Source organism: Schistocerca piceifrons, chromosome X, assembly GCF_021461385.2.
Source record: "Schistocerca piceifrons isolate TAMUIC-IGC-003096 chromosome X, iqSchPice1.1, whole genome shotgun sequence".
In the NCBI taxonomy this organism is placed as follows: Eukaryota; Metazoa; Arthropoda; class Insecta; order Orthoptera; family Acrididae; genus Schistocerca; species Schistocerca piceifrons.
The window spans coordinates 171,851,341-171,863,962 of NC_060149.1; the positions used below are offsets into that span (position 1 = coordinate 171,851,341).

The following is a 12,622-nucleotide window of genomic DNA, read 5'->3' on the forward strand; positions in this document are numbered from 1 at the left end:
GATTTAGGATTCCGTGATTTCCCTAAATCGCTTCAGGTAATACCCAGATGGTTCTTCTGAAAGGATGCGGCCGACTTCCTTCGCCATCCTTCCCTAATCCGATGGGACCGATGATCTCCCTGTTTGGTACTCTCCCCCCCCCCCCCCCCCCCAAATCAACCAACCAACCAAAAATAAGGTACAATTATATGGAAAAATTGACATGTGCTATTTATAAAATCTATTAAACAATGAGTTTGTAAGGTATTACATCTAGAGTTTTATTTTCCATTTTCTTTTCCTTTTTACAACCTCATTTTAATAACTCTAAAGAATCATTTAATTAACACTTTGTAACAGAAAAGCTCGTGCAAACCGAAGATCAACAGCTTATTGTGTTATATTTTGTGGGATGAAAACTAAATGAGGCAGAAGTAACTATCCTGTGTTCATTCACACTGTTCTTGTATAGAGCTACCACCAGTATTCTTAAGAAATGTGTAGATACCTTGTCGGACTAGTTAGAAGTTTGGGCTGTCCCTCTTATACAGGCTGAACCAGAACACCACCGACAGAATTTCAGATATGGTAGTATGGACTGAAACAAGGAAAAAAAGTCTAATAACATGGGCCAAAAAATGCGTGTCACAAGGGCTACGAGCATTCGTTTATTTTCGTTGCTATGGGACACATCTTTTCTACTGAAAGCTATTTGCTTTCCATGTATTGAGAGGTGATAGTATAGACCAAACCTAGAAGAAAAGTCCTAAACATGGGCTCTAAAGTGCATGCCTTGAGACATATGAGCACCTGTTCATCTTCGCTACTGTGAAACCCATCTTCTCTACTGAACAACAGCTCATAGCCATAGCTGCATTTCCATGTTTAATGGAATTTTTTTCTTGGTTTGATCCGTAGTACTTCCTCCAAAACTATGGAAAACACAAGTGCTCATAGGTCTTTACCTATGCATTTTAGAGCAAATATTTACTAGGCATTTTTTTCTTGATTTTCTTGATTTTGTCGGTGGAGTTCTGGTTCACGCTGTATGTTGCATTCGTAGCTAGGCATAAGAGGCAGGTGTCATTCAAAATAAAAAGTTATTTAGGTAATAATAAAATGAAAGGTAAATATTCAGCCTTACGTGAAGTACTCTACTGTAGCGCAGTGATTGTGTTGTGCTACATAGTCCGAAGCAATGTCCCTTTGGAAGAAAAATTGCTTCGGATTATATAGTACGACACAGACATTGCACCACTGTACAGTATTTCACACCATAGCAGGGCAATGTGACGGTTGAAAAACAGCGTCTCAACCTGCGCGGGAATGACGGTAGTAGTGTAGTGTGAGCACTACAGAATGTAGACACTAAGACAAGTGGAAGTTTGGACCGCTCCTGGAAGCGTGATCTGATAGACGAAATTTTTGAAGCGACCGCTCGCGGCAGGTTGGAAATCCGGGTTGCGGTCCAGATCCAGCACAAATTTTCATTTGTTCTTAAATATTCTATAGCTGATGCGGAACACTAATCGCAGTTTGCGAATCATTTCTTATGTGAAGTTAGTTACATACTATCGACTTCAAAAATAAGTACGAACTCGTATGCCTCACTCTAATGACGATCTATGTTTACTGGGGCGTTGTTGCTTATTTTATCGTACACTTTTGTCAGTTTTCGCTATTAATTATCATACATTCTGTGTAGCGTTGTAACGTATTTCGTCGTTATACGCATTACACGCAGTACGCTTTTCCAGAACCCTAATTTCCTATATCGATGTACTTGAAGTTTTTAATGTTGTAATACGAGGTATGATGTCTGGCAGCACTGATAATAGCTAATGCTCTGGATGTTTTGCGCTTGTGTCTCAAGCAGAAAATACTAATTCTACTCTAAGTGACACTCATATATTGACTGACTGTGAACTGGCCACCCAAGTTCTTCTACACGCATTCCAGTAACACTAGAAAGTAATATCTCATGTTCTGTCGGCGTCGCTGACAAATGGTGTGCTTTCGGGTGTACAGCCGAGTTGTTGATTCCATTTTATGCGTAGTTTTTCAGCGACCGAACCAGCCGCCTCGTTCAGATGCTGCGAGAGTGTGTCGTTATGCTTGCTCTTTTCCCGGACCCCAACCAGACTGTCGAAGTACAGTGAAACACCCCCTTAGAAAAATTAGTGAATTACTGTGCTGATAAACCTCTTACGTTATTTGATTATCAAACAGCTGAGCAAAACTGATTGTGCTCAGACATTTCTCTCTTTACTTATTCTGATCATCAATAAAATGACACACAATATTTATAGCGCAACGCAATCTGACTTTCACTAATCCCTACAAAAGAATGGCCCTGACTGACAATAACCTATACTTTTCATGAATCACTTAGCTCACAAAAATATTCGTTACTCGAACTACTGCAATACAGCGAGCGTCAATACTGCCAGCTACATAAAAGATTCTAACTACTGAAGGCACAGTTAACAAATGGAAGATTTTGATAGAGAACAAACAATGTATTTACCTTAATAGTGTTCAAAAGTCATAATATATATATATATCAGTTCGTGACATCCAGTCTCACAAATTTACTGTCTCTGATGGACACACGTCCAGATCATCCGCTCTCAACACTCCGCCATCTCTCTCCCCACATCCACCACTGCTGGCGGCTCACCTCCAACTGCGCAACGCTACGCGCTGTTCACATCCAACTGGCCAAATTACAATAGCGAATTTTCCAACAATGCCAACCAGCCAAAGACTGCGCACAGCACAGCCAGCGATTTTCATATAGAGCGCTACGTGGCGTTACCAGCATAAAAGCCTGAACAGCCTACTTACAACTGTTCCTGTCGCAAAGCTATTTATAGCTGAGTTCGACTCCCGGCACCCGCGCGTCCTCTGAGACTCATTTATTTTTCGGATATCGTACTACACTCCTGGAAATGGAAAAAAGAACACATTGACACCGGTGTGTCAGACCCACCATACTTGCTCCGGACACTGCGAGAGGGCTGTACAAGCAATGATCACACGCACGGCACAGCGGACACACCAGGAACCGCGGTGTTGGCCGTCGAATGGCGCTAGCTGCGCAGCATTTGTGCACCGCCGCCGTCAGTGTCAGCCAGTTTGCCGTGGCATACGGAGCTCCATCGCAGTCTTTAACACTGGTAGCATGCCGCGACAGCGTGGACGTGAACCGTATGTGCAGTTGACGGACTTTGAGCGAGGGCGTATAGTGGGCATGCGGGAGGCCGGGTGGACGTACCGCCGAATTGCTCAACACGTGAGGCGTGAGGTCTCCACAGTACATCGATGTTGTCGCCAGTGGTCGGCGGAAGGTGCACGTGCCCGTCGACCTGGGACTGGACCGCAGCGACGCACGGATGCACGCCAAGACCGTAGGATCCTACGCAGTGCCGTAGGGGACCGCACCGCCACTTCCCAGCAAATTAGGGACACTGTTGCTCCTGGGGTATCGGCGAGGACCATTCGCAACCGTCTCCATGAAGCTGGGCTACGGTCCCGCACGCCGCTAGGCCGTCTACCGCTCACACCCCAACATCGTGCAGCCTGCCTCCAGTGGTGTCGCGACAGGCGTGAATGGAGGGACGAATGGAGACGTGTCGTCTTCAGCGATGAGAGTCGCTTCTGCCTTGGTGCCAATAATGGTCGTATGCGTGTTTGGCGCCGTGCAGGTGAGCGCCACAATCAGGACTGCATACGACCGAGGCACACAGGGCCAACACCCGGCATCATGGTGTGGGGAGCGATCTCCTACACTGGCCGTACACCACTGGTGATCGTCGAGGGGACACTGAATAGTGCACGGTACATCCAAACCGTCACTGAACCCATCGTTCTACCATTCCTAGACCGGCAAGGGAACTTGCTGTTCCAACAGGACAATGCACGTCCGCATGTATCCCGTGCCACCCAACGTGCTCTAGAAGGTGTAAGTCAACTACCCTGGCCAGCAAGATCTCCGGATCTGTCCCCCATTGAGCATGTTTGGGACTGGATGAAGCGTCGCCTCACGCGGTCTGCACGTCCAGCACGAACGCTGGTCCAACTGAGGCGCCAGGTGGAAATGGGATGGCAAGCCGTTCCACAGGACTACATCCAGCATCTCTACGATCGTCTCCATGGAAGAATAGTAGCCTGCATTGCTGCGAAAGGTGGATATACACTGTACTAGTGCCGACATTGTGCATGCTCTGTTGCCTGTGTCTATGTGCCTGTGGTTCTGTCAGTGTGATCATGTGATGTATCTGACCCCAGGAATGTGTCAATAAAGTTTCCCCTTCCTGGGACAATGAATTCACGGTGTTCTTATTTCAATTTCCAGGAGTGTATTATTCCGCGAGACGCACATTCCCGCAGCGTTTTCGAGCTCTGGCGAATGAGAGGGATGAGAGTAGTAAAATGAGTTCCGGACATCAAGCATTGTTTAATAGAATTTCCCCACAACTTTATTTCGATAGCCGGCCGGTGTGGCCGAGCGGTTCTAGACGCTACAGTCTGGAACCGCGAGACCGCTACGGTCGCAGGTTCGAATCCTGCCTCGGGCATGGATGTGTGTGGTGTCCTTAGGTTAGTTAGGTTTAAGTAGTTGTAAGTTCTAGGGGACTGATGACCTCAGAAGTTAAGTCCCATAGTGCTCAGAGCCATTTGAGCCATTTTTTATTTCGAGAGCCACTGTCCCAGAGATGTGAAGACATGCGCGGAAAAACGGGCAAATGTATGGACTTAGAGATAAGTGTTGCCTGTTTCTGAGTATGGGAACTATCGCAATTGACATTGGTCTCACCCTTGAATGTCCTAATGTGATATTTAGGGGCGAGACCAATGTCAGTTTTAATAGTTCCCGTACCCAGCAACCAATGGCAACAATTATGTCTAAGCTTTTACATTTGACGGTTAGACCGTTTTTGCGCGCATCTCTTCTTTTGGCGTTTGCAGCACGTCACTGGTGTCGTCGTATTTCAGTTCTGCTCTACACCCGAATGCGCATCACTAATACTGGAAGAAAACAAAGTGTTTTGATGACATTATTGTTTAGTGAGTAGCACTAAATCTTAGAGTAAGATGTCGAGGCTAGGCACAAATACAACGAGGATGACTGGAGTGGCGGTTGGTGCAAGAAACGGAGGAGAAGAGCGGCTCTTGTTTGTTGCAGACAAGTGCGGCGGCGACGAAGGCTCGCTGCGGGTGAACGGCAAGGGCAAGAAGATGCGCAAGCCGCGCACCATCTACTCCAGCCTCCAGCTGCAGCAGCTCAACAGGCGCTTCCAGCGCACGCAGTACCTGGCGCTGCCCGAGCGCGCAGAGCTCGCCGCTAGCCTAGGCCTCACCCAGACGCAGGTATGTACCACGCGCTCCTGCGCAAGCAATCTCGCCCAGCGCACGCCAAATATGAAAACAATCTCGAGACTAGAATTGGTCTCCGTTAAACCACGAAAATTCTAAAACGAGGGAAAGACATCTTCCCAAAAGTGTCCTAATACCATATAGCATATCGTCAGCTCTCCGCACATCGATGGTGGGCGGCCACATTTTTATTTCCAGTGCGTATCTTTGATTCGGCAGCTGAGTTAGTGAGATGTATTATCATATTATATCCATGTTGCTTGTACATGAATAATTAAACTGAGGGCCGAGGCCTGGATCAGAGTCAGAGTCCTGGTCCAACTGCGTTTGAAATTTCGTGCTCCACGTTAGAAAGAAAGATATCCAGTGCAAAGATGTATCACCCCCACTACTTCCCTTTTTAATGGTGTCCAGTAAGATATTGCATGTGACCTAGACTGTAGCGTAACATGGAACGAAACTAGCATTTACATGTACTAATGTTCATTCATTCTCCGTTTTTCAGTGTAGTGTACTATTATCATGCCCTCTCATAAAGCATCCACTATATTTTTGGGATGAAATGCGCGAAAACTAACTGAAGTAGGAGATATGCGTCATTTAAGAGCAAGTGGTCGACAAGTCTGTGGTCCGCGTCTCTGAAAGTTTACTGGAGCCAGAGACGTAGTCCACAGCTAATGTAGTCATTTCTTCGTGTCCTACATCGTACCTTGCTATGCGTTCTGTAATTAGCATTCTGTAACAATATTCTGATACACAACTAGCACATTTTTTGATATATTATATGTGAGTATTTGTTCACATTAGTTGTCAATATTCAGCTTGTATCTGGCAGTTCTAATTTCATAGCATTATTACGACTGAAGCTTCTTAACTATGAACTCTCTTCACGTAAGGTGAGCCCGGCTGGCCTTTCAACATCCGCTAGACCCTCAAGCTTATTACACTTTGTTCTGCTTTTAAACTAGACGTAAAGTTGTAGCAAAGATCCAGGCAGTAGTCTCTGACCCACATAGCTTCAGTAAATTAGAAAAGAACGACTGCCTTAGGAATAACGTCTGTGACTGACCGTAAATTTCAAAGATATTCACCAGCCATGGAATTATAATTTCTTTTTCTCAGCCTGTAACAGGAGAAAGAAGGGCACAAATTCTCATGAAGCTAATGAAAATGGTTACTTGACAAAGCAGAAAAACGTGTTCCCGTTACTTCTTTCCATCCGTATCGAAAGTTAGGAGATTTCGTGTCACTTACACACACACACACACACACACACACACACACACACACACACACACACATACACACATACACACACACTACGGAACAAGGTATGTTTTACGATAAGAAAACTGTGATGTATATAGCTGATGAATAACAAAAGCTCTGAAATGCTGTTTTTCTGCAGCTGTATACCTATTTCGTAGTGTGAGATATAATGATGACTATATTCTTTTGCAAGAGTGCGTTTTTCGAAACAGTATTAGCTTTATTTAAGAAGTATCATGAAACATGATTAACGTTACGTCAACTGGTAACATTGTTACATATGCCATGTAGAAAACAGGAGTAAATAAAAAAGATGAGTAAATAGAATGAGATATGTAAAATCTGTATGGAAACTACCTCTAGAAGAAGCTGAATACGACAGGATGGCAAGTATGACAATGATGCCCACAACACATTTAAGAATGGAAGTTGCTCACCGTATCAAATAATTCAGCAACTATACCTATAATACATCTACACGTAGATGTATTATCGAATGAAATTGTATAGTGATCTGAATTTCAGTCACTAGACAAAGCCATTTCATCGTAATACCCTGAAACTCACATTAATTTCTATGTATCTACTTGTATTTTAATTACCTTATTGAGAACAAAACAGCCAGAATTTTTGGTTTCCCAAATACCAAGAAATCCTTAAGAGATCTATAAGAATGTAAATTCTTTTCCTTCTTTGACTTGTCCTGAGAGCTACAGCAATGTAGTACATGGAGGTACGTTCCACCTGCAACTTGTCTTTACCTACTATGTCAGCTTATTAATAATTATCAAATTTTCTTATTCCAGGAACCTATCAACTGGTGTAGCGAAGCTCTCTAACATCTGCTATAGACTTAAGTGCGTACGCAAAGGATATTATGAGAACGAATGGATGGGAATCAATCCCGTGCCTTGGTCCTACATACAATAAATACTGAGCTAAAAAGAAGATATTAAGAAAATACTAATTCAATCAGTACAGAGCACATCCACACGGTATTTCCGGAGAACGTGAGAGCTGCAATTACTCCTTCGCTGTTTGCGGCATGCCTGGTAAAGTCGTCTCGCGCTTGTCACAGAATCTGTTTATTTCGCGAGGGAGAAAGCTTGTTACTGTGAATGCCATCACTAACCTAATAAGACTGCCGAAAGATCAGGAAATGAAAACACAGCTCCCTGTCCCGGGAACGGAATCTATGGAACCATTAAGCCGCTCCGAAAATTTGCTTCCGTCAGCAGCATTCACGCAAATGGTGTAAGCTCAACATTAAATATCAATTAAGGGGTGGCTGTATCTGCGGTAGGGATTGGCGCCCTGTTAACCCTCACCCTCTTCATTACACTTCGCTAATTAAGATAGATTACCGGAGATATACGATTATAGCGTCGCCATATATTTCAGTCAAGTACTGAGACAGAAGACTACCATTTTCCACGTATTGAAATTGCACCGTTTCACGCACGTATCCATCATTCTTTCGCCTCCCGTATTCGTTGCAACGCCATTGTTTGAAAGTTCCAAAGAGGAAAAGATGTTGATTTGGATAGCGTTGACAGACAGTATCTAGCTTAGGGCGTGCGGTTTCCGGTATCTCATTATGGTAGAGCAAACACTGGCAGAAGATGATTAAACAATTATTCCTGCTCCTTAAAAACATATAACTGTCTTTATTGTCTTGAACATAAACAGCGCAACTTCTTCAAAAAGCCGTACAACCAAGTGTATTAGGCACTTTTCTAAACGTTTAGGAGACCGTGTGAACTTGAGTCAATCACAGCTTTCTTCCTTTTCTTCCTTTGTTTTCTTCCTGAAACCTCTTCTTTAATTCACTGTTTTTTTCCTCCTTCCGTCTCTCCCTATTCTCTCTGTTGTTTCTGTGGTTTCTTACTTTCAGTTTTAATTCTGAACTATTCTATGACCTTCATTTTTTTTCTTTTGAAATTTTCTGTTGGTGCAGGTCTTCTTGTATTTCTTTTATCCAACTGGTCTTTAATTTGATCGTATTAAGTAAGGCAAAAATGTTCTTATTCAGTCTGTCCTCCTCCATCCTACATAGGGGTCCATAGAACAGTAGGTACCTTATATGTATTTCCCTGATTACAACGCATTCTCTGTATCATGAAGATAACGTCGGTGTTTCAACTTCCCCTGGCGGTAAGGTTCATGTTGCTGACGGAAATCTTTGAGAGTAACTCTATGCTGAACTTTTATTTCGTAACACCCAGTTGTTGGTAATAGAAATTTTAATCACAAAGACGTCTTTGAGAATTGAAATGAGAACGAGCTAGTCTGGTTCGGAGCTTTTGTGAGGAGCAGTGAGAGGTCTGACGTCGTCTCTTTATACATTCCTTACTAATTACAGTCGATAATAGAAAAGCGTGATTTTATAACAAAATTCGTGGTGAAATCAGCCCTGTCAGTATAAGTGATAACAAGTTCTCAGATCTTCTTATGGCAAACAGTCACGGACACTTGTCCTGATTCTATTTCAGAAACATGTTAAAATGGACTACCGCCCAAGTTCAAAAGATCAGCTAACCATAAAACTGCTATACTAAATAAATAACTGTGAGATTTTTCGTATAAATATATTAACAGATATGCACCCAAATGCATCACAGTACTTTAGACAGGGGTATATCTCGGATTAATGCACAAGAAGAAAATAAGACTCATCTACTCTGTGTTTAAAATTGCTAGAGTGAGGTTAACCCAGTGAAAAGTCCGTGCAAATAGACATAGCGGCATCGGAAGAGGGACTAAATCCATGCTGTCGCCTGCACAATAATGGTACTTACTTCCCGCTCACCTCTAATTTAATGCCAAGGGAAACAAAAAAGCTGCAGTGACGTTGAACTACGAATTTGATTCGTGTTCGTGTCGTCCATTGAAGACAAGGTTACCAGCTCAATATGACAGGGATGGTCTAGAATCGAACTAATCAGAAATATTTGTCACACATGTAAGTTACACCATGAGACGACTATAGCAGGAACCTTTCCATGTTGGCCGATCGCTGTGTAAGGGTTAGTGGTAAGGACAGTAACACGCTAATGGCCCGTCTCCAAGGCTAAGCAGTGTCCCTGTACAACTGCCACACGGAAGATCCGAGTTCAATTTCCGTCACTGTCAGAGATTTTTTTCCTTGGTTCAAACACTGTTATGCAGCTCATTCACACTATGGAGGAGTTTCTTGAAAAAGACATCCTGTTTCAAAAGCTGGGATATCGACGAGCATCTAGAAGTCTTCAGATAAGGTCGAAGCAATGCTCGATCGAAATGTCGAAGCCCGTAGGACAATAGCGCACACACCAGAAATTATTTTAACGTGCTCATACTCGAGCACTGACTTGTAATATAGAAGTCTTAGTCTCTTTCATAGGTAGTATCAGAAAAGCAGATGTATTTCAATAGCTTCTTCGATATATTCCGTTAGCAAACATTTGCGCAACCAGGATAGACATATAAATGGGTTTTGGAGCTTCTAATAACCACGCATATAACTAATCCCCAGTCAGACAAACTTTCCGTCTGCCACATTCTCCTGGACTTGCAGCTAAGGTTTAGTTGCTCAATTTTAAACATTTTTGTTTGATTTGAGGTACAAGTGCAGTGTCATTACAGGTAGATCAGTTGCTACGTTTTTGATGATTTTAGTAGGGAAGAGGAGGGAGGGAACTACATACGAGCTTTTTAAAGCCACCTTGTCAGCTTATCAGCGTGACTCAGAAAATATTCTGTAATATGAATAAAAAATATTGGTGAGTTCTTCAAACTCCGTACCAGCTGGTTAAGAGTCACTGTGCCGAGCCGATCATTTGAAATACTTCCTGAAAGTACAGCTCGGAAGGTCGGAAGTCATAAAGTTGCAGCCCCACCAGGAATTTATTGTAGGTTGCACTACAACAGGTCTCCCACACATCAATAAGAAAGCAGCAATCGGTGGCGTGAGCGCAGTGACAAAATGAAGTCGCACGACCCGATATTAATTGACCCGCATGTCGCGCTCACGAACATATTACCACGAGGGATGTGCACCGAGCCAAGCCGGCAGCGCGCGCGATGTAATTCCTGGCCGTAACACGACTTATAAATTCCGGTAATGTTACAAAAAGGCCACGGCCGCTAAGCAAATAAGTTATAAAACGAAGCAGCGGTTTGTTCGGCTTCCAGACGGCCACTTGCAAGACAATACCCGAGCGACGCCAGGGACTCTTCAATTTCCGATTTCACGCCACTGCTGCACATCGTAATAATAAATATAAGTCGGCTCGTCTGCGGCGGAGCCGACGCAGCAGCGCGAGCAAAAAAGCGGCGCTTGTTGCTTATGGCTGCGACTAAAATGTAACAGTCAGAAATAAAAGAGACGTGCCGACACGGAACGAAAGCGGATTGTGTCGCGGGAGCCCTGCACGTCACATTCCATTAGCGATTACCGGGACGCCACTCGCATTCTGCGCTCGTCGATATCTGCGCCACAGCTTCCTCCGCATTCCCGGCACGGCGCCGCTCCAAATTTCTTATTTCCGTACCTGTCCGCTGATGATAAACTATCCTGATGTGAAGAAACGCAGCCCACTGTTACCTCCGAAACATTTTACAGGTACCGTCGTCCTCCTAATGTAGACAGTCGTGTTAAAACCTGGCTACCGTGTTGGGTAACTCTGGCACCAGAATTCTTCATATACAGCGTGAATAAACATCTAAAAGAAGGTCTTTAATTTATTTTAGTCTCTAGCTTCCCCAGAGTATTTTCTTGAGAAGAATGCAATCCTGTTAAGAATGCTACCTTCATAAAATCACAAAGGAAATAATCCTGATATTTTTCACACTATTACTTATTACTGTAAATAACTAAAATTTAAAAACAGTCATTGACATCCCGGTTGGAATTAGAAACGAACAACTATCTTTTAGTTACATGTATCCATGGTGCCAAGTCCGTCCTTATGATTCACAGTAAGATTACCATTTAAGAACTGATGGGATAACTAAAAAATAATTGATATTAAGAGGTTGAAAAAAATCAGCCAATCAGTTGCAAAACAAAGGTTTATTAGCCCTTCTGATAGGTTTCGATGTTTCTACAAGTATCTTCTTCAGAAGGAGTGGCCCTTGTTACATGACATGATGGTACATTAGATTAGCTGAAGCCGAGTGGCTCTTGTCATATATAAAATTAACGAAACAAGAAATATTCCAAGCCATGGCTTTAGATAGCAGCCAGATTACATTTAGTGTACTTCAGAATGAATGCTCACAAGTAAATGCCCACAGGTAGAGGCTCTTGGCAACATAAAATTGTAATTGAAGTCACAGGATAAAATATTTGCGTAAGATACGTGTACATCATGCCAGAGGCTAAGACCCACTCCTTCTGAAGAAGATATTTTGTAGAAATATCGAAACCTAGATCAAGGGCTAATAAGCCATTGTTTTGCTACTAGCTGGCAGATTTTTCCAATCTGTTCAGATTCACACAGTTGCTGTTTCGTGCCATGTTTAAGGTTTTGAAATTGATATTATTTTGCCTTATCAGACAGGATTATTGAGAATAAATTTCATATTGCCAGGACTGTCGGAGACTGACTAGATTTTAGAATATGTATCTGTGTTCTAAAAACAACTGAAGACTTTCTTATAATCATTTAAATCTTAGAAACATAAATTACAGTTCATAAATTACTAAGATATTCTGATACTACATTGTGAGTTAATGAGAAGGAAATAAGTAATTAGCAAGAACGTTTCGGAACCGAAAACCTAACAAATACTTCTATTTCCAACAGAATAATACTTTTTGGACGGCTTGGAAGAATAAAAAGAACAGGAACCACCTAAGTCAAGGGTACCGTACCATCACATAGTAGTCAAACGTTCAAACTTCACTGTGATTTTGTTTCAGCACCAAGAAATTCATAACCCTATCGTTGTTACTTTCTTATTTTCAAAAAATCATACAGAAACCTTACTGACAAAGCGTACTGCTGCGGAA

The 12,622-nt window shown here is 42.9% G+C and overlaps 1 protein-coding gene across 1 annotated transcript in view; it reads left to right on the forward strand.

The window, feature by feature from the left end:
• The window catches only part of LOC124722238 (homeotic protein distal-less-like), a 301,167-nt gene that overhangs the window by 63,486 nt on the left and 225,059 nt on the right, over nt 1–12,622 (forward strand). Inside the window, exon 3 of the mRNA XM_047247429.1 lies at nt 5,168–5,352. Within this exon, the coding sequence (XP_047103385.1) occupies nt 5,168–5,352 (185 nt within the window). The remainder of the gene's footprint in view (nt 1–5,167; nt 5,353–12,622) is intronic.